We start from the raw sequence: 21,983 nt of genomic DNA, 5'->3' as shown, positions 1-21,983 counted from the left end.
CTGTTCACTACTTTGGTGAAGTGTTGCTAGTTTGGGTTACCATTCATGTTAGACAAATAGTGATATTTATTTATTAACTCTTTGTAGTACATTATGTGTCTGACAGTTTGCTCTATTAATCTAAAACATTTTTTTTAATAAAACAGTTTTACAATTTGTGACTGTATGGAAAAGTCTCTCCCAAAAACAATTGTAATGTTTATATGAACTTATAATAAGCAAACCTGGTCTTCCAAGCATCACTTTCATGTATTATATTATTATTATATTATAATTCCTCACTCTTAATATAACTTTGTTAGCTGATTCAATGCTGATCGCAGGCATTCACATGTACAGTATGTTTCAAAAAATGAAAGTTTGCATATTGGTATTTTTTACAGAACGTTACTGATAATGCTAGCATTTCAATAATTCAATAATTCAAGATCAAAGATCAAGATCAAAAGACAAAACTGGGTCACAAAGTATAAATTCATCATTAGTTTTTTTCTAACAAGGCACTAGTGCATTTTTATCTTGATCAAAGTTGAGCAATTGATACATTTGCACAAAAGACATGCATTTTGATATAATAACAGTATAATTAATTATATATAGTAATTTAAATAATTTTATAGTAATATAAAAAATAAAAATTGCAGATTTCAACACAAAACTTGGCCTTCCATTTCACTAATCTGAGTTTAACACTACTAGATTTTATTGGGATAGAAAGTTTACACAAAAACAAATTCAACAACAAATTACAAAAGATAACTAATCCTGCCCTCAATGCAGTGAGTTATTTATAAAAGATTACAGCTACTGCAAGATGTGCGAACAAGATGGAGACAGTATTTCATCAAGTAAGTTGTTTGGCAAAATAAAAGTGCTTGAAGAAACATTGATGAAATATAGAGAATGTAAAATATATATGTAAAAATACACTGTAAACAAATAAAGGTTTAAGCTCAAATCTGCACATGTGCATATTACCTTCAGATGTGAATTTAGAAATAAAAACTGTGTGTTATGAATAAGAGAATATGTAGGGCTAAGGGTATTCTTTTCAGTATGCATAATGTGTGTTTTTGTTATGGTTATTATAACAATAACAAATACCTGTACATTTCAGAGAAAACGTTGTTTTGGTAGCATAATTGCAATGCTCACCTGCAAACAACAGTCACTAATAGCTGAGACCTTTGTACCTTTGCATCTTCTTCACTTCTCTGCAACCTGATAGATATTACCTCTGTCTTCTGTGTCTTCACTCAAATTTCATCTCCCTCACAAAATGTAGATTGTCACTTTATGTTTTCACTGTTCCGCAAAACCAGTATTATCAAAGGGAGAATAAAACAGCACAATTTTCAACAGGTCCATCTTCCCCTGCCAACGCCACTCGTATACTTACAAGGTTTTCAATGTAGTTTCTCTTTTTTCAATTATAAAGTTATACTGTGGTATTTTACTGTTTGCTTTCTATCTATTAAGTATAACATTGGTCATTTCATTGGGTGGAATTCATTTTCTGAATGTTTGTTGACAATATCTGTGTAATTCTATCTTTTGCCTTTGTAAAATACAAAATGACTTCATGACTATTATAAATTAGTAATAAAACACCTCATGACGTCTGTCATCATAGGATGTAGTCATTTGTTGGTGTGGCTGGAGGGCACAAGGAACATAACGCAACCAAGGTGTGGCAATGTCTCACAATAACACACCCTGTTGCTAACATTTTCAATAACATACCATACAAATAACCAACACACAATCTTGTTTTTGCAACATCCATGTGAGTGCCTGCAGATATACAGTTTTTATTAAAAAAATGGATATACTGTAATGTTATTTGGAACAACTAAAATGTATGTTATGTCTTTAATGTTAGGTGAAGTGGAATTAAACTAATCTTTAGGCAAATATATCTATGATATGCCCACACTTTTTAAAACCAAAATACATGGTCCCTCCAGCTAATTAAAGGTGGCTTTTTCAGTGTGTCCTCAGGGAAAATAGGATCCATAGATGCATGAAGAACTTTAAATAACTATGTATAATTACTAAATAAGTCATGTCTTTAGAAAGATATTTACACTTTTTGTAAAAGAAAACTACAGGCATGCATGAAACAAATGAAAAGTTTTGAATAACATTTTACAGGCATTTTATTGGAAATGTAAGAATTGTGATAATGTATATTTTTGTAGATGTCTTACAGATGATACAAACGTTATTGAGATATCTCTTTCCTCGGTCTAGAACGATTGAGGTCGTATGTTCAAAAGTCTGTTGAGACGTTAGCTTGGCTTGTAAACGTAAACTACTGAATACAACTGAAATGTTGACCACCATATTTGCTTAAAATTTCCTTATGAAAAACATGGCCAATTCTACCAACAATGTCTACAATAAGCTGCATGAGCTTTAAGAGCTCATAAAAACGTATCTATATTGCTTATGTCATTAAACCCCTAGTTGTTAGCTGGGTGCGTTCTACTTGGTGTTCTTCCTCTTCCACAGCTAAAAGAGAACACTTGTTGAGTGACATCCAGCAACACCTACACATAGTCAAACGGACTGGGGCTAGTATAAAGCCATGTGCAAAGTTTAGGTTGGACAGTGCAGCTATTTCCAAGAAGCCGAGACGCCCGACTCCTTTCAGTAAGAAACGATGTGCCTTCCTCGAAGTTGACCCTCCAGAGCGCTACATCGGAACCCCAGCCCCGACCATAAAACTCGGGATCATCTCGTACTCTCTTATCTGAGCTCGATTAAGACTTCCTGTGTTAGAGAGTGGGGGAGCTGAACGGAGCCCAGCGCGCAGTCGCTCTGCGCATAATTATACTGGCATTTACAGAAACTGAGCAGTCGGAAGGAGAGCGAGTAAGCCAAGAGATTGTGAGTGAGTAAGTGTGTGTGAGAGAGAGGGAGAGAGCGGCTGAGAGAGAGAAGAGACATAAAGTGCAAGCGAGGGAGTGAGAGAGAGAGAGAAAGGGAGAGGAAGGAAAGGCCATACAGATACAACTACAAGAAACAAAAGTGTCTCCAACCGGACTAAACATCGCCAAATAACCACGCAGAATGGCCTCAGAGGAGCTCTACGAGGTACTGTAACCCTTTACTAGCGATACTTTGCGTATTTAAGCCCCCCGGCTCGTTTCAGTGTTTTAAGCGGCGGTCCTCCAGCTCGGTGGACGGAAATACATCTTAAAGGAGACGGTGAAGTGTTGCTATTGGCCTGCCACACTTTGACTGGGGGTAGACTCCCGAGTAAAGGGTTGACTTTGCGTTCATGTGGTAAGTGGGGGCTTAGCTTTGCTGTTTCGGGAGCTTTTTTTGGGGGGGATGCTCGTAATTCAAGCGCTGCTTGGGATTCCCAAGATAAGTAGATCTGGAGATTTGACTATTTCTGATCTTTATTTTATGTAAACGGAAACAACCTTTGGAAGAGACCTACCTGTAACTAGCTAACTCGTTCAATCAGACCCCCCCCCCAGCAAAACAGTTTTGACTCTTGGTGACATAGCATTTTTTTTTTTAGTTATTTGGTGGTCGTTTTGTTTTGCTTGTTGCTGACACTTTAGAAAATTCACTGCCCACATGCTGAAACTCGTGTTACCCCTTTAAAGGGGGGCTTCTTTTTACGATTTATGTTTTGATACAAAGTGATCTGGAAATGTGCACGAACACGTCGATTTGTGTGTGTGTGTGTGGCTTTTATGATTTATGAGCCCAAGTATCCGCTGTGCAAGGCAGTGGTGGTGATCATAGGAGAAAAGAGTTACTCAAAGATCGTTGACATACCATCACTTTAACAGAATCAATAAATGGTTAACGAAAACAACAAAAAAAAAACCCGATTGAATTGGGATAATAATGCTGGGAATGACCAAGATTGGAAGATTTAAATTGCTGGTTGTGTTGATCAAGTAAGAATGGACATGCTTTTTTTTTGACATTTCTAAAACCAGTCCACCCGTGGTAGAAAATACGCTAAACACTCGTTTGTTTGGCTCTAAAGAAAGGGAGCAGCGCATCCTCAAAATGTACCCCCGTTTGGATATTACAGATCGATGAAGACGATAGTGCCCAAGCCGGTTTAGTTTGCATTTTTCTTGGTAGCTTTCTGGATTTTTTTTTTACCAAGTGGAATGCCTTGTGGATGATTTTTTTTTTTTCATGGCGCCATTACAATGGGAATCATCCCGAAATGCTGGTGATCCAACACGAGGAGTGAACTTCTCTCCCTTGACTCTTGGATGTACAGTAAGCGGAAAAGAAGGCGGACGCCCGAACTCGCACATCGGAAGATACTTGTGGGGGGAGGGAGGCGTTTGGAGTACAGCGCCGTATTTGACAAGGACCTTAGCACCAAGACCACCATTACGCTGTCAATTCAACTTTAGAGAACATTTGATTTCAGGGAATTGGGGTTTTGAAGGTCACCTCTGTCTAACAAGAGGGCATGTGAATGATTCTAGCACGTTTGGGATGATGGTGAATCCTGCCATGTGCGTGTTAAATACTGTATCATATTAACCATGGATTAATGTCCTGGATATTAACGATGTATGACGGGAAAGTATGTCATGCTTATTTGCTGGCGTTTTGGAATGTGCCAAGTTGTAGACTGACCTTCATTTTGCTTCGTGGATTTCTGAAACCCAGTTTCATGTAGGCTTCTGTGGTGTTGGAGGGAGGAACTAGAACGTGATGTCACACATTTGGTACATTTGAGATTGAGCTCTTTTGCCTTGTGTGTTGTAGTATGGGTTTGCAATGTTGAAGGCTGCTTCATGATTTTGAGATCCATTTTTTATCCATTTCCATTTTGATGGAGATCAATTGGAAGGCAGCTGGAAAAAAAAGTAATTGGCTCTGTTGGGAGCACTACTTTGTCAATGAATATGAAATTGTCTTTGTATTAGTCTTTATATTTAATAAAGAGTGATCTTTGGTTTGTACTTGGAAGGAAATTCACTTTGGGAAATTATATTTAGGCTGCAGCTTTTGTTATGTTGTAATAATACGTTAAAAGCTGCATAATCATTTTTTAGGCAATGGATATATATTCTACTAAACGTACGATGGGATGTTTGAGATTTACTTTAAATAAAGATGACTTATTTTCTATGAGGTAAAGGTGACGCCCTTTTCAGTTTGTACTAGCAGTGTAAAAAGGTGTTACTGTGTTGTATTGGTTATTCCCTTGAGTCATTTTGACAGCTAAAATTATGGCTATACCTGTTGCTTGTTTTTATCAAGTCCTTTTGGTGGTGGAATTAGCTTTTTGTCCAGTACTTTAGTAATATGTGAAAGAATTCAGTTTCTTCATGAATGGCGTACACTAGCATGTTCGATTCTTTGTCTTTGGGTATAACCTACTAGGGAAACATAAGACTGTCACTGCATTCTATAGCAGCTCTATATGTCAGTCTGACAGCAGTTTGGTTCATGTTGGATATGTTGGATAGTGTCAGTGCAGGCTATTATAAGCCATTGCCAGATGCTTTATCTTTACATTTTTTAAGATGTCAGAAGATGGTCAAACCTGAAATAGATTAAACTGCCATAGATTGGGAGTCTCGCCAGTTTCCCAGCCATCTCCTGTGTGATTGCACGCATCACAACCAAAATAAATCACAAAGGATCCCAACGTGCTGTTTGTATAGGAGGTGACCCACTTCATCCTCCATTGATGTGCAGCGCCTATCTCGATGATGTGCAACATCCATTTAAGCAATCCGTTGTCACCTGGTTGTAATGTGAAGGGTTCTTCCATTGGAATGCATGACTTCCAGCGGTGAGAACTGGGGATTTGAAATAATGACTGTACTGCAGAGACCCTTCTTTTAGGTTCTGCCTTCTGATCTTGCTCCTGCTTCTCTTTCCCCCACTTATTCTCTTCATAGCCATGTGATGAGTCCCCAGGACGATTCGGGGGCTGTTGTTGCTTATGTATTGAAATGAAGAGCCGTTGCAAACGTGAGCAGCTTTGGGAATCTGAAATCTCATCCAGCCGCTTCTCCAAAGAGCACAGAATAGGCGTCTCACCCCCCCCCCCCCTCCCTTTGTGAAGCCTGTTCCCGATCCACACAAAGCTTTGTGTAACGAAATGTTTCCTATTTTCTATTCTCTGTTAATTCCCTTTTATTTTTCAATTGTGACCCTGTGTCCTTGTTTTCCTACCAAGTCTGAAGTATTCCCCTGGGTTGAATCTGTCACTACCCTTAGGATATTATACACTTGGATCAAATCTCCTCTCAATCTCTTTTTTTTTCCCTTAGACTGAAGAGATTTAACTGCTTTAACCCGTCAGTGTATGACAATCCCCTGAGAACAGGAATCATTCTGCCTGCTTTTCCTTGGATTCTTTCAAAGATTGCACAGTCCTTTTTGTGATATTGTAACCAAAACCAAACACAGCCTTTCTAAATTAATCTGGCTGAAGTATTGTAATGCTTGACCTTCCCTTGATTTAAGTTCCATATCTTAAACCCAACCATTCTGTTTGCTTTTATATTGTTTCCCCGCATTGTCCTGATGTGGACATAGACATTTTATTCAATCGCTTCCATACGTAGAATCACCCATGTGATACGTGCTGTGCAAGTTAATAATTCCTGTATTATTTTGCACTTATATCAAATTCAATTTTCAATCCAATTTCATTGTATGGTTGATTTCCACATTGGAATGGTCCATAGACCACACCCTTCTGAATGGATTACTAAATTTACAAGGCTTCTATGCCATCTACCTGGCAAATGTGTATACCATTATTTGCGTTATTTGGATACCGTGTGTAACCTGCATAAAGACCATGAACCTGTAGTATCCAAAAAGTAAAGTTTAGGCTTAAATGTTGTATTTTGAATCAAATTTAATTGAAGCCTAAATGAAACAGTGTTTGAAATTTTACCTTTTAGCTGGTGGCCAAAGTCCCATCCAGGGTGTGTTTGTGTTTTGTGCCCTGTGCTTCTAGAGTAAGCTCTGAATTTCTGTGGTGCTTGTGGCTTTCTGATAATGGTTGAATGGATTGTATCTGCCATTGCAGGGTCAGTTTTTGCTGTCAGACCTGAATATCTTATGAGTCATGTTACTTTTCCAAATGTTTGTTTTCATTAATGTAGACCATTTTGTTACCAAGGAGATGGTAGCCTTTTCTCTCTTCGGGGAGTGTTATGAAAAATGCTTCTTCTTGGGATATTCTAAAACCTTTTAAGGTGGAAACTGCTCATTTTATGAAAGGATGCCTTTCTGGAAAGTTTGTTAGGACATAACTAGAGGTATATGTCCTGAAATAATACATGAATCCCCTGCCAGCCTTGAGAGTAATGTTCCTGAAAACCCTCTCAGTAGGTACATCTCAAAATTAACACAAAACACCACAGAGTAGTGAAATGCTATAGACCGTATGATGGTGATGCTATAGATCTAATGACAAAACACACTATCAATGCCATATCCAAAAAATAAATAGTTAAATGGTAGAAAAATGATTTTTTTGTATTCTGACTGATCAGCATATACTTCCAAAATAGACCAGTTTCGTCAGTTTTGAAGACCTGATTAGCCAAATAGCTGATTTCTGAAGACGGCTCTTTCAGTTCGGCAGGAAAGCTGCATTCTGCCTCCCCTGCTAAGTTCCCGTTATGTAGACTGTAATACTTATTGAGCCACCCTTTGCTGGCAAGAAACCCTTTCCTGAACTTTCAACAAGATGATTGTAAATTCTCTTTGCTTTATTATGTATTAGATGTGTACTCCGAGACATTTTATTCTCTTTGGTCTTCCATCCAAATGGTCAAAGCCACTTCCATTTTGTTTCAAGGCTCAGTTCACATGGAGTGTATGAAAGGTTTTCCGAAGATCATGTAACCCTGGCAACATTTGCACTGCTAACAGAGCCTCGTTGTTCTTTCCTGTGCAAAACGTCGATTCATTAACACCAAATACTCTAAACTGCACTACTGCTTTGTCTGTCTCACAAATAGTCAAGAGCTCTTATTTTATCCACGAGACACATCGCTGATCTTTCACGTTTATCAACACTTCGATTCTTTATTCTTTCACATACACACAGTGGACATTTTTGTTGCTTATTTAACTACTGTACCTATATTTTTGAGAAATATCCTAACTATATCTTGATCACTATCACTGTTGTCCAAACAGCTGTCAATGCCATATATAAAGAACGATCAGTAACAAACTGTTATTACAATAAACCATACTGATTCGAAGAAACTTACAGCAGGAAAGGTCCAAACCACCCAAAAAAGAAAAGTTGGCGCTGTTTGAAAGTCAGTCGGTGAAGATTTGCTCTTTGACAGACGTTAATGGTGCATGTCCTGCCACAGAGGACTTGAGGATATATATAGGGCAAGATGGCTTGAGATAAAACCTTGAAAAATGGCTAAAGCTCTTTTGCCTGCGCAGGCAACAGATCTTAACCATCAGTACACTGCTAAAACTGTGACTGGCTGTACAAGGGCTGGTGGGTTGACCACATGCAAGACTCAGTGTGCTTATGTTGTAATGGAAATGTTGTGTTCATTGTGTACATCGAAAAAAAGATTATTTGTTTCTTCACCTGCGTTAAAGTGAAAATTCGTTTGATGAAATATCCTGAGTAAAAGAACAATGGGAATGAATTTTGTGTGAGGGAGCACACTGTTGTTCAGGAAGGGGAAGAGAGATGTAAGAGGTGGCGGGGTAGCGCTAAACAGCAAAATTGGCCTCCGAGCACAGGAACCTTTGCAAGGACTTTCAGATGTTTGGGAATCTGTTAAATTCATAGGTAGTGTGCCAGAAATGTTTAATAGTATGCTGTGAGCCACCAAATTCATATCCAAACAACAACACTTCGCAGTATAGCCTTGTTTTGAAAAAGGGAATACTACTACCCTGGGACGTCAGCTTTCCCCTCCTGGCTGATTTGTAGTGCAGGAGTACAGACTCCAGAAAGTGAAGGAGTGGTCAGTCCCAGCTTTTTAACCCAGTTTGTCAAGGAACCCACTAAAGTAGGTACTTGATCCATTTTGTTTAACAGCCATGGTACAGTAAAGCACACAGAGGTGAGAAACATGCAGGGGAGCAGGCTTCAGTGTGATATTTTTGGACTTGTGTTCTAAAACCCTATAATTTTAGAATTGCTCAGCCTCCGATGAATGAGAACACCTTGACACTGCAGCCTCACAGCTCCAGGGGTTACTCTGATGCCACCATGCCATAATAGTTCCAATGTTGTGATAAACTAAAAATCTCTGCATATGTCTGGTTTTAGTAGTGACCTGAGATACTGAATTATACTAGATGCTTTCTTCCTGATTTCTGACTGCCTGGTATTTTTTGTTTGAAGAGGATTCTTCAGAATTTTTTTTTAAGCTTCAACATGTGTAGGTAATTATTAAAAGGTGCCCTCTTAAGGTGACAGTTAAGTCTAAACTGTGATTTTCACTATGAGTTTCATTGAGAATTTCTCCTAAAAACGTCACTTATATGTAGATCTCTCAAGTATTTATTTTTTTATGTAGAATAATTGTTACACCTCTTCATTTTGAAGGATCAACGGTACTGGGTCAGTTAGCTGGTAGATGTTGTTGGGTATTTAGGCGCTTGTGAAAGAGCTTGTCTTTCTTTGACTTCAGTGTTTGGATTCCACAGTCAAAAGTCTAAATGAAGAAAGTAAACAACTTTCTTTTTAAATAAACGCTGGCTTTTTGGAGCTGAAAGAAAATGAATTGCAGCACAAGCTTGAGAATACCAAACAGAAAAATTTGGCATATTGTATATTTGAAGAGGACTGAAACCACAGGTATAATTAACAGCCGCACAAGATCTGGTCAGCCAAGAAAAAAATGCATGGATGATGACAGAAAAATTATCAGAGCTGTCAAGGAGCATCCTAAAACAACCTTCAGAGTACAGGCGTGAAGGTATCAAAATCCGGAGTTTACAGCAGACTGAAGCAGCAATTTCAAGGGTTACACTGCAGGGTGTAAACCTCTCATCCAAGAATAGAAAAGCCACAAGTGGAATCTGTGTTACAGTATGAAGGTGGGCTGAGTAGGTTGTGGAACAATGTTTTATGGACAGGTGAGTGATGGAAAGGTTAATGTATGGAGAGGGGAACTGCAGGTTCTTCAGAGAGCACCACCGCATCTGTGAAGCACGGTGGAGGAAGTGTCATGCAAGGCCACCTCTGGAACTATCTCCCTTATTTTTGTTGGCGGGGAAACTGAAGGATGGCAGTAGCAGATGAATTCTGAAATTTACAGCAACACATTTTCTGATTATGCAGAAGAAAGTGATTCCACACGTATTGGATTACAGTACACCACGCAGCATGGCAGTGACCCAAAACATACAACCAATCCAACCAAGAAGTTCATCAAGGAGGATAAGAAGGGGAAAATGTTATAGTGGCCAAGTTACTCTCCAGATTTAAATTCAATCGAGCAGGTATTTTACATGCTGGAGAAGTCAGAACACCTCCAAGGACTCATGGTGGCTACACAGAGCTTGGTATAGCATCTCAAATGATTTCAAAGAAAGTTTGGTGAATTCGGTGGATTGCAGCCTTCATGCAGTTATTGCCTCAAAAAGGCAATACTGACCCAATACTGAGATTCTGAAACGTACTTGACGTGAATAGGTTTCATTACTCATGTACATTTGAAATCATTGGTTTGAAAACAACACATCCATAGAATTGCAAATAAATGTATCGTATGCATACAAATTTTACAACTGTACAGCAAAAAAACTGTTTTGTCTTTCCTGTACTTTTGGAGCGGAGTGTAGATTTGCTTTAGATGTTCCAATTATGTTGAATATTCGATTTCTTACAAATAATTTAACTCAGGAAACAATTGTCAGAAATAAAAGGTCATAGAAAAGATATTGTTTAAAAATGTGCGAGATATTCATTTTCTGTAAGTATGGTTTTCTGTAACAATCTCTTCATTTAAAAGTTAAGAACTTTTAATTTATTTTGCTATCTTTGCAGCTGAAGTTTTAATTTGGTTTTAGACAGCAGCCCCTATTTTCAAATTTCACTTCTAAATATTGTCAGTCATAAAATGTTAATTAGTAAATAGTAATTTACTTATACCATGTCTGTAACAGACCTTAGTTTATACAGAGTTGTAGTTATACTGTTGCAAATGCGAAAGAAACAGTGTGGTGAAATATAACGATAGAATTTGTAATTAATTTATACATATTAATAGAGAGAGATTTTTAATTGTATCTTCCACACTATATGCAGCGAAAACTTGATTTCTTTAGAGTTAATGATGTGGTGAAAAAGTGACCTGTAAATTGAATATATTTTATTAACAATGCCTGCTCTCATTTTATTTTAATATTCTTAATGCAATCTAGGTCAGGATCTGGATTTTCTAAATAATTTCTGACATATTACTATGCTGACGGACTTTTTCAACATTACAGTCGATAGGTGTGCATGACCAGTGTCTTTCCTTTTTAATTATTAACAGTTCCTATCAATTTGTATTGCCCATGCTTGATGTTAGTATGCCAGTTACCTTTGTCTGCATACAAACATTATTAGAGCATTAAGTCTACCTGCATATAAATAATTCAGAAAATACTTTTGGCCAACTCATTTAGAATATTTCACAATTGTGAATACCTTGCATGTAAATACAGTGACTGTGTAAGGTGAAAAAGTAATTGATGAAAATATTATACCTGGTGCAAGCTGGTAGCAATCTGTTATTGCATTTGTGCTGTGTTGTTCTAAAGTAGCTGTGGCTTGTATTGGCAGTATTGTCTGACCAGCAGCAGTCTCTGGGCTGATACACTGAGCAAACCCTGAAATCACAATCTAATTTTTATGCGATGTTTGTGTTGCCTGTTTGTTGCTAAAACTGTGCTTTTGTCAATAGTTTCTTCTGATCAGTTGTGTAAAACGGTTTATTTTTGGTTGATGCATCTATAGAAATTGACAACCTCTGTTGTTGTTTTTATTACGATCGTCTTACAAGACCCCTTCAGGAAGCATCACCATTCATTCTTCAGTTTCCAATATCCGAGATCCTAAGAAAGATTACAGGTGAGAAGAGGCCATTTGACCCATTTGGCTCGTTTTGTAGTTAGTAGTTTATTGATCCAAGGATCTCATCCAGTAGTTTCTTGAAAGAAGAAAAAGTATCGACTTCAACCACGTGGCTGCGTAGGTTGTTTCATACTCCCACAACCCTTTTCTTCTGTGTTAATACCTTTGAGGATTTGGCATTTTCTCTTATCTTGTCTGTTCAAGACTAAGAAGGTTCAGTTCTTCCAGCCTGTCAGTGCAGGACATTTCCTTAAGCCCCTGTATATACCTGGTTGTTCTTCTCTGGACTGAGTTTAGAGCAGCTAGATCTTATCTGTAATGTGCAACCAAAATTTTGTACAGCTGTGGTCTGGGAGTCCACAGCTGCCACTGGTGTCTGCCTTGTCATTTCCTCACGTACTGGAATGTTATTGGTTGCATCTGTACTGATTTCAGAGCAGTGATATCTTTTGTTTAAAGACCAAAATTGTACTTGTTGATTAACTAAACAAGGCCTATCTACATAGCAGCACTTAATTTAAACTGTACACCATCATGTTTCATTTGCCTTTTTTATTGTTTCCATACATTGTCTGAAAGTAGTAAGAATTGTATTCATGTAAGCACCCAAGTCTTCACCTCTAGCACAGTGATTCCCAAATATCTTTTTAAAGTTTGTTTTTACCACCTGCTTGCAAAACCCTGCACTTGTATACTTTAGACATCATCTTTCAGGTGCTTGACCAGCCTTGAATTTGATCTGAATCTTTTTTTATTTCATTTTTTGCTTCTACAGGGTTGGCTAATCCTCCAAGTGTAGTATCATCTGCAAACTTGACTAGTTTACCAACAACCAGAATCAAGAACATTGATATGAATTAGAAAGAGCAATGTTTCTAGTACAGACCCCTGTGCCACACCACTAATCACGTCACCACAATTTGAACATTTATCTGTACTGTTTCCTATTTTTTTTAACCAATTCTCAATCCTCACGCGTAATATTACGAATTAATCGATAGATAGACCCTATGCAGTAGTCGGGTTCACTTAGAAGTCAAAAGGCGGAGTACAAGGATTATCCAAGCTCGCGGTCGTGAAAAATAAACCAGGTCAAAATCCAGAAGTTAGCTATGTGCGTACGTTACCCTAGGGGAGATCCAGAAGTCTTGGTAGTTAGATGGTCCAAAGTTCGGTACCCAAGAAGTTCACAAAACGAAATGCCAAACATAAAATCCAGAAGAAAATACAGCAGTTGTCTGGTAACCGGGAATCCTATTGCAGACGTAAAGAATGCACTAGATGCGGAAATGCAGCTCGCCGGGGAAAGCGCAGTACTGAGCACTGACTGCCCTGAAATATGTTATCACTGGGGGTGTGGTGGAAAACAGAAAAGCGGATTGGATAGCTATCCCTAGGGCTTTACCCCTTCTAGGGTTGGTTGAAGTGGAGGTGTCTCTGGTTGTGAGAGACTGATGCCGTGACACACAAACATCCCCGAATGCCAAACAGTTTACTATCTGTTAATGTCACAACTCCATCTTTTTCAGTTTACCATGTGTGATCCTAATTTGATCATATTTGCTTACAATCATGGAAGCCTCTAATTCCAATATTTTCTTTTGAACACTTGTAGCATTTAATTACCTGTTCTTTTGATTTGTTCAGTTCTCTGGTTGTCTTTGTCTTTGCTCCCTATGCAGTGTCAAATCTGTTCACAACTTCTTGTCTCATTTAAATGTTTCCGGTTTTCCTTGTGGTTACTTGTGCCAAGATGATTGGTGCCCAAACTTAATGGCTGATGGTTACATAATTAATAAATCTACAGGAACCAGCAACGTTTTATTTTTCATTTTGCTATTTTAAGCATATTATTTACTCCTTATAAGCATATAGACCTTTTCATTTATATGTACCAGATTGATATTAAGATGCTTTGAATAACATAGAGTACAAATTTTCTGGGACCCTTATTTGAAACCTCATATGTACAGACTAAATTATTTTCTGTATTCCCGAGTCAAGCTGCTCCGTGATTTTTTACCTATATCTCCCAGAGAATTGCAGTCTTGTCAGATCCTTAAATTACAGTTAAAGACATATTCTTTCACCTTTTCTTCTCTATATGTTGATATTATGTGTATTCTGAATGTTAAAACATTCTATTATTCTCTGTGATTTCAATAAAACAATTTGATGACAATTGAGACTTTATGTGAGTGTTCTTGGGATTTTGTTTAAAGAATCTTAACTGCATAGGTGGATGGAACTGTGTCTAAAGGTTTGAAGCCTAAAAATTGTTTTCGCTAAACAGTGGCGATGCTGTGTCATGGGAAACAAGTTTTGCTTGTCCACCGGCCTTAAATATAAAGGCAGTCCCTGCGTTTGAAAATCTTTATTTTCCGGACATAGAGTGAGCTGGGAGAGCTCACCATTCTCCTTGCTGCTCTCACCAGTTTTAGAATTGGTGCCACCTATTAAACTGCCTTAATAATCATGAAAGGTCATCTCGGGATCTCCCTGTACGATGTTCTGGCACCAGCTGTAACATTTTGAAAAGAAAAGTCCTTCTTGGAGACAGTAGGGTCTCAGTAGCCTAACAAGACCACCAACAAGGCACTTTGGGGGGAAAAAAAATCCAAACGTTTTGCATTGTATGCATGTAGTAAATCTGTTTAATTTCCCTGGACAGGTGTGGTAGCATTTTTAATGATAGACTTTCCTAGGCTAGTTTATATTTAAAACTAACAATTTGAGCAGAGATTTATTTCATATATAACTCATCATGGCTTTTCTGGACTAGCTATTTTCTTACTAGGTATTAAGCACATAGTCTGGTAGTTATATTCACAATGCTTTTAGTGTAATTCACCTGTTTCACAGTGCCTTGCAAAAGTATTCAGACCCTTGTCCATTTCTCTCATTTGACTGAATTACAAATCCTACTTTGAAATTTAGTTCTCTGTGATATTTGTATTTCTAAGCACTGAAACTCAAAATTATTTTAATGTGCCATTGTTTATGTTAGAAAACGTTCTTAAGAAAAATAAAAAAAAACTGAAATATGCTGTTTGCATAAGTATTCAATCCCTGTGTTGCAGAAGCTGTAAGTTTTTCACCTGTGTAAACAATTGCCCTAAGGAGGACACAGTTGCATTACAATTGGCCTCTACCTGTGAATCATTAAAATAACTGCCACATTTTCTGGATAAAAATCCCACAGTTAAGGGATCATTATTCAGGCTGTGACTCTGAAGTACAGCTGTGTAAATGAAGACTAAAGAGCATTCCACAGAAGTTAGAGATAAAGTCAAACAGATGCATTAATTAGGAAAAGGGTTGAACCAGCGGTGCACTGTTGGTCCAATTATCAGGAAGTGGAAGCTACATCAAACCACCCAGACACTGCCTAGAAAAGGTCATCCCTCAAAACTCTCTGAGACTTGTAAGAGAAGCCACAGAGAGGCCAACAATTACTCTGAAGGAGCTTCAGAGTTCAGTAGCTGAGAGTGGAGTAAAGGTGCACCAGTCAACCATATCAAGAGCTCTGCATAACACTGGCCTGTGTGGGAGGGTGGAACAAAAGAAGCTATTACTCAAAAAGAACCATGTGAGAGCATGTCTGGAGTTTGCCAAAAAGCATGATAGTGACCCAGTTGCGATGTGGGAAAAGGTTTTGTGGTCAGATGAGACCAAGATAGAGCTTTTTAGCCAAAATTCAAGGCGCTATGTGTGGTGGAAATCTAACACTACCTCAAAAAACACCATACCTACAGTGAAGTATGGTGGTGGTAGCATCATGCTGTGGGCCTGCTTTTCATCAGCAGGGACTGGGCATCTTGTGAAAATAGAAGAAGAATGGATGGTACAAAATACAGGGAAATACTGCAACAGAACCTGTTCCAGTCTGCTACAAAACTGAAGCTTGGGAGAAAGTTCATCTTTCAACAGAACAATGATCCTGTTCAAATCCAAACACAAGGCCAAAGTAACATTGGAGTGGCTCAACAACAAAAGGTGAATGTCTTACAATGGCCCAGTCAAAGCCCTGATCTCAATCCAATTGAGAAAATCTGTATCACTATTTGAAAATTGCGGTGCACAAGCGTCATCCGACTAACCTGAACAACCTGGAGCAAATCTGCTGTGAAAAATGGGCTAAATCACGCCTAACAGTGTGCAAAGCTGGTACATACTTACTTCAAAAGACTTAAATCTGTTACTGCTTTAAAAGGTGGCTCTACAAAATGTGGGGATTGAATACTTATGCAAACAGCATATTTCAATACTGTCTTTGCTTTTTCAAAATAATTGCTTATAAGTGGTCACTAAATTGTTCTTACTAGGATATAAAACAGCTAATATGGTGAAAGTGTTACTAGTGTAAGTGTTTATAAGCTGCTTTTGCTCTTATAAGATGTTGCTGCAGAGACATATTCACTGGAGAAAATGCAAACAAATGATTTGAAGGAGAACAAGGTTTCCAAACCTAACTGGGGTGGAAGTATTATAAGGATTTGAATAATGTGATATTAACAAACTGCTATAGTTCAGCAATGATTTTTCTGTTGAGCTGAAATCAAGGGCAGCTACAGATCAATAAGCCAGTTTGCCTTACCTGTATTTCTTTGATTGAATGTAAAGGACAAAATATAGCTGTACTCAAGATTATGTAGTAGCAGTTTTATTAGGGCTTAAAAAAGAAAGTATTAACTTGCTAAATATCTTTGAACAAGAAATGATAGTGGTGGATACCATTGTGACATTGTATGGTGTATTTATATGATGATATATGGAATCTAAGGCAATATTAATGTGTTAATGTGAACAGATAAAGAATAATGATTAGAAGCAATTACTAGTATCTTCCTGTTTACTTTTTCTGATTTATTTCAGAGATTGAGTTGGTGAACTTAAGTTTGTTGATGATATAAGTTATGTCTAATGTTTGAAATTAATGTTCTAAATGTTCAAATGGAGTATGCAAGTACTCTGAAAGGGTTCAGGATTGTGATGACACTTAACAAATGAATAAGTGGATAAAATTATGTCTGGATAAGAGGAATGTATATATATATATTAAATGGTCAGACCTGAACTTGGCGAAATAAAATATTAAATTGACTGTATCAATTTCCTCAACTAGACAATATGGGGGAAAAAAAATACCAACAGGATTATTAAGATAAAGTGGAAAGTGTTGGTATGTAGCTCCAAGCTTTAAAAAAACTGCACGAAAACTCTGCACTTGTAAATCCTCCTTTCGAATATTGCGTGCCATTCCAGTTTAACAAGGTTTGCTGTGGTTTGCAATGGAACTGGAGACCTCTTAAGGAAAATCATGGTGCTGCTGTAAGAGGCATTGGTGGACCAGTAGGTGGCAGTCTTCAGTTTGCACTATACTTTCCAGTGTCACCTCCCAGTATGCTGACACTGTGTGTAAGTAGAAGGTGCCAACCTTCATATGAGACGTTAAACCAAGGTCCTAACTACTTGATCATTAAAGATCTCATGGCAGTATTCTCATGAGGAGGGGAGTTAACTCCTTTGTGCTGGACAGATTGATCAGACCGATCTTACCCAATTCACACAACACTTAACATTTTCTTAAAACTTTCTCACCCCTTTATCTGATCTGCTTTGTAGTGGGTCCCCTCCTGTAAGTAAAATGAAGAATAGTTGTCTTGTTGGAAAAAAACAACAACATTATTTCTATTTTTTCAGGTTTACATGTTAAGAGAATGTATTTTCACATTTTTCGTGTGGTTTTATACCACAGATTTAGTCTCGAAGTCTAGTATTTGCTTTCTTTATTTTATAACATGCTTAATTAAAAACAAAATAGCCTTTTCTTTCGCTTTTTGAATGCTGAATTACATTCAGAATTATTTTGCAAAGATGCATTGATTAAGAAAAAAACACATGGATTCTGTATTCTCTGTAGTGGTATATGTTCCTCATCCTTCTCATTAAGAGACAAAAGTGTTTTTCACAGAAAAGGTCTTTGTCGTGAAGTTGTCTTTGTGTGACTGCCTGCTGTGAAGAAGAATCACTTAGAGTGGGTGTACTCCCTGCATATTTCATGCATGCCATAAAGCTGTTCCGGACCTACTTCAAAAGGCAATAATCGCATTTTCTCTACTTTGGTGAACCCTGTTCTTCTTTACATTACTACACCAGGCTCCTCTTTGAAGTAACCTACAGTTTTAAGATGTTTGGGAGTGGCTTAATGTCAGATGTGGTGTAGCCAGTTGCCTTACAACTGCTTTGAGGAATAAGTGTTGCTTTTGTGGCGGGCTTGGGTGCTGTGGTCTGTACAACCAACAGGATCCAGTCTAGCGTCATCTAGAAAAGTCAGGGATCCTGGCACTAGACGTAGGTGACATGCGACTCTGGAATGTTTTTGTCCCTAGTTTAAAGTAGTGCGTTCTGGTGTACTTAAGAACAGCAATCTTGTTTTCAACAAGGAATATTTTCTTCTTAGTGTTGAGATTTACTTCAGATGAGATGCTGTTAATGAGTTTTGAGAATTGAGGCTGTTTGACTCATTTGTGATCAAAACTGTGGCGGTGCTCAGTGGTTAAAACACCCATAGGAAATAGGGCCACAACAGGTGTGTGCGATAACATGCAATTGCCAAAGAAATTGAAATAAATATACATTTTGAAAGCAGGGAAGACACTATTGAGTGCTATCGGGTGCCAGCAAGAGTTATCAAGCCAGAAGAACAGAGTATATTCATATTTTCACTTTTGATTCAGCAGTTCTTTATGGAGAGTGTGGCAGAGAAGAATGATGTTGTTTTAATTGTCCCACTTAAAATGTCTTTTGTAGTCATATAATGTCTTAATCTTCATATAGGTCTCATCTTGGCATCCTTTAATTAGGTGACAGCACTATCTGTTGGTAGTATATCTTTAATAGGGCTCATTTTGAACTTCACGAAGTTTTATGAAATCTTAATGTATTAATTTATATATACCGGCTTCTAGCTTGTTTCCATTCTAGTTCCCTCACCTCATTAGATGCTATCTAACCAGTAACTGCATCATTTAATCTCTATTGTATATAAATGTAAGACTGTATTGTTTGTAGCTAAATCTGCTTATAAGCCAAAAAACGGCACTCCTGAGTGAATACATTTACAAGATTTTTTTTCTTCTTTTTCTAGGAAAGGGACTGCCGGTGTAATTGATTCAAATAAATTATATCAGCACCATCTTGAGTAACTTGATGTATCATCCAGTAGCTTATGTACAGTTTTTGACAGTTTGCATCAAAAAAGTACGAAAAATACAGGACCTTTACTGACAGCAATGTGATTGTTTGCTTCTGTCAAGCTACTCGCACAATAAACAAAAAGCTATGTCCAGATACTATAGTTTTGCCGCAGAATGTTGTTTGTGAAATCTATTGTCTTTAAATGCTTCCCTCAGGTCATCATTTAAGGGGTGATTTTGTTGCTGGCTTCACATTTTCAGACTCAGGTTGAGGCACATGCTGGGAGGGGGATGTTAATACTTCACACAGGGATGATCTCAGATGCTGACACATCTGCCAACCCCACATACGTCAACATCACTTTTTGTCTTGAATCAGAGTTCAGACAAATGCCTCTCTTAAAAGCAAACTAAAGGAGCTGTATTTATCTTATGATAATTGGAATGTGGGCTTTAAACTTTCTGAGTCCCCAGGAGAGACCTCGGCCCCTGTGGTACCCAACCAACATATTCAATTAGAATGCAGGCATTGTTCTGTAAAAAGGGAAACAGAAAGAGTTTTTGAATACCGAATTAAATGAATCACATAATGTAGCATGGAACTGAACAGTTGCATGGGCTTGAAGTAAGACATTTTATGAATGTAGCCTCCAGGTGCTTACACTTTCCGGAGGAAAATGCTACATATTTCAAAAGTGATGTGAATCATTTAAAAAATCTATGTCCTTAAAAGCCGTTATATTGCTGTATTTTAGGCCATTTCAAAAGCCTATTTTAGAAGCACTTAACTCACCTGAATTAATTGGATTTATTGTTGGAGTGACATTGTCAGTTTGCTTGTGATACCTATTTACTGACTTAGCCGGTGGTGTTTGCAAATCAGTGATGGACTTCGCTGATGGTCTGCCATTCTTGAACATTGGAGCAAGTAAAGGTTTATTCCATTCTGAAAAGAGAAGAAAAGAAACATAACGTTTTGGCAGTGGGCCATGGAATAAACCTTTAGTTATTCCTTGCCAGCCTACGCACTCTGAGGCAGCTACTTGCTATTCTTGAACATGGTACCATCATGGACACAAAGCACCTCTGTTTTCCGGGGTCAGACATGGTGCCCTGCAGCACACCTGTTCTTGGTGTCGCCTAGCAACACGTCCGGACCAGAGAGCACGACCTACACCTGGGCGGGCACCTGTACCCATGGAGCCATGGGGGAAGCCCAGAAAGTTCATTTTTACCACTCGAAATTGATGTGTTTTTATTATAGTTATATAAATATTTGTGTGGAGACTGGTAGTCCTTATTATGAATTTTCTTAAATCCACAAATCAGTTTGCTCTCTGCGACCACCAAGACTTTTTTTTCTTCCTCCTCTCTAGAGTATCGTTGCTTTTGTTATTAGCCTTCTGACTGATATCTTTAAATGTTTATTGAGACAGGCATGCTCTTTTTCACATTCTCTTAGTCAGAAGAGCCGTCTGCGCACAGTGTCATCACTACCGTAACTGTTTGTTTCTACCGTAACTGTTCTTTTTGGGCACCAGTTGCCGACGGCTTAGATCGGCGCGTTTGTCCCACCCTGCCCTGCCGTCGTCGGCGCTCTGTTCGTGATCGCTGAAAACGCCACAGGGGCGTGGCAGGGATCTGCCACATCGCCGCTGGGCAAGCGATGGGGCCGATGTCGAGGACATGCAATCCCGTGGTGACAGAGAGCGAATTTCTTTTTCCGTCTGAAGGTTTTAACGAGGGCCGTTCTCATGCAGCCTCACTTGTCATTGATGGGAATAAAGGAGGTTAATGAAAACGTGTGGCTGTGTGGCGCTGGTTGTATCATTGGCGTTGATGGCACCGGCAGCACAATGACTGGATTCCATAAAGCAAACGTCCTTGGAAACCGAATGTCATCAGCGTGCTCTGTGCTTAACATTGCATGAATTCCTAATGACTTGGTGTCCGCATTTCCACATATTTTTTTCTTCCTCCACAGTGCAGTTGTTTCTAGTTCATTTTTCTCAAAGTGCTAGGTGCAACTGTCCGAGCTGCACCAACAGCATCTTTTTAATGGGGTTGTCCTGCAGAGCATGACGTCACTGCAGCGCATGTTCAGCAGAAACCAGTGGAGCAATGTGAGCTGGGCTCGTGTCGGGACGTTTTTGGATCGCAGTGTCGTCTCCTGTAGGTTTCTCTGGCGGTGGTTGCAGTGTCGGATTGAGAGACTGCTTTGTCCATGCTGGAGTGATATCATGAGCAGGGGCAGATAAGTCTCTGTTTGCAGCGCTGGTCCAGAAGTCAGTTATCAGGGTAGTGCTGGATGCCGTTTCTGACTCGCTCTCTTAACACATCAGCAGCTTCAGAGTGCTGTTTTTTTTGTTTTTTTTTTCCCCCTCCATCAGCGGGGTGAAGAACATTTTGATAGGCATTTGGTAGGTAGGTTCAAGAAACTGGATGAGGTGTTTTAATGCCATCCCCGCCAGCAAAGAGATTTGGCTCTGGTCTGTCACTTTCATTCTCAGAAATGGTGTGGGTGGTAGAATTGGCAGGCTGTGCTGAACAGGGTTTAGAATGCTTTATGTAATCAAAAACTTCATGTTGGTTTGGCTTTTTCCCTTTAGTATTGCAACTGCTACAGAAAGAATAGGAAACGGTGGGAGCCTGTGAAGATGACTGCGCCCTGTGATGAATTAGGTTGCTGGGATTCAGGAAGA

At 38.6% G+C, this 21,983-nt stretch overlaps 1 protein-coding gene across 2 annotated transcripts in view; it reads left to right on the top strand.

The window, feature by feature from the left end:
• Positions 1-2,797: 2,797 nt before the first annotated feature.
• Positions 2,798-21,983, top strand: part of cdyl (chromodomain protein, Y-like) — a 140,061-nt gene continuing 120,875 nt past the window's right edge. For both annotated transcript variants that reach the window (XM_015354582.2, XM_015354581.2), the window contains exon 1: positions 2,798-3,099. In XM_015354582.2, the coding sequence (XP_015210068.2) occupies positions 3,076-3,099 (24 nt within the window). In that variant the 5' untranslated portion in view covers positions 2,798-3,075. The remainder of the gene's footprint in view (positions 3,100-21,983) is intronic.

This window comes from Lepisosteus oculatus, chromosome 6 (assembly GCF_040954835.1).
Source record: "Lepisosteus oculatus isolate fLepOcu1 chromosome 6, fLepOcu1.hap2, whole genome shotgun sequence".
Lineage (NCBI taxonomy): Eukaryota > Metazoa > Chordata > Actinopteri > Semionotiformes > Lepisosteidae > Lepisosteus > Lepisosteus oculatus.
The sequence above is the reverse complement of the archived record's forward strand: the minus strand, read 5'-3'. Positions and strand labels throughout refer to the sequence as shown.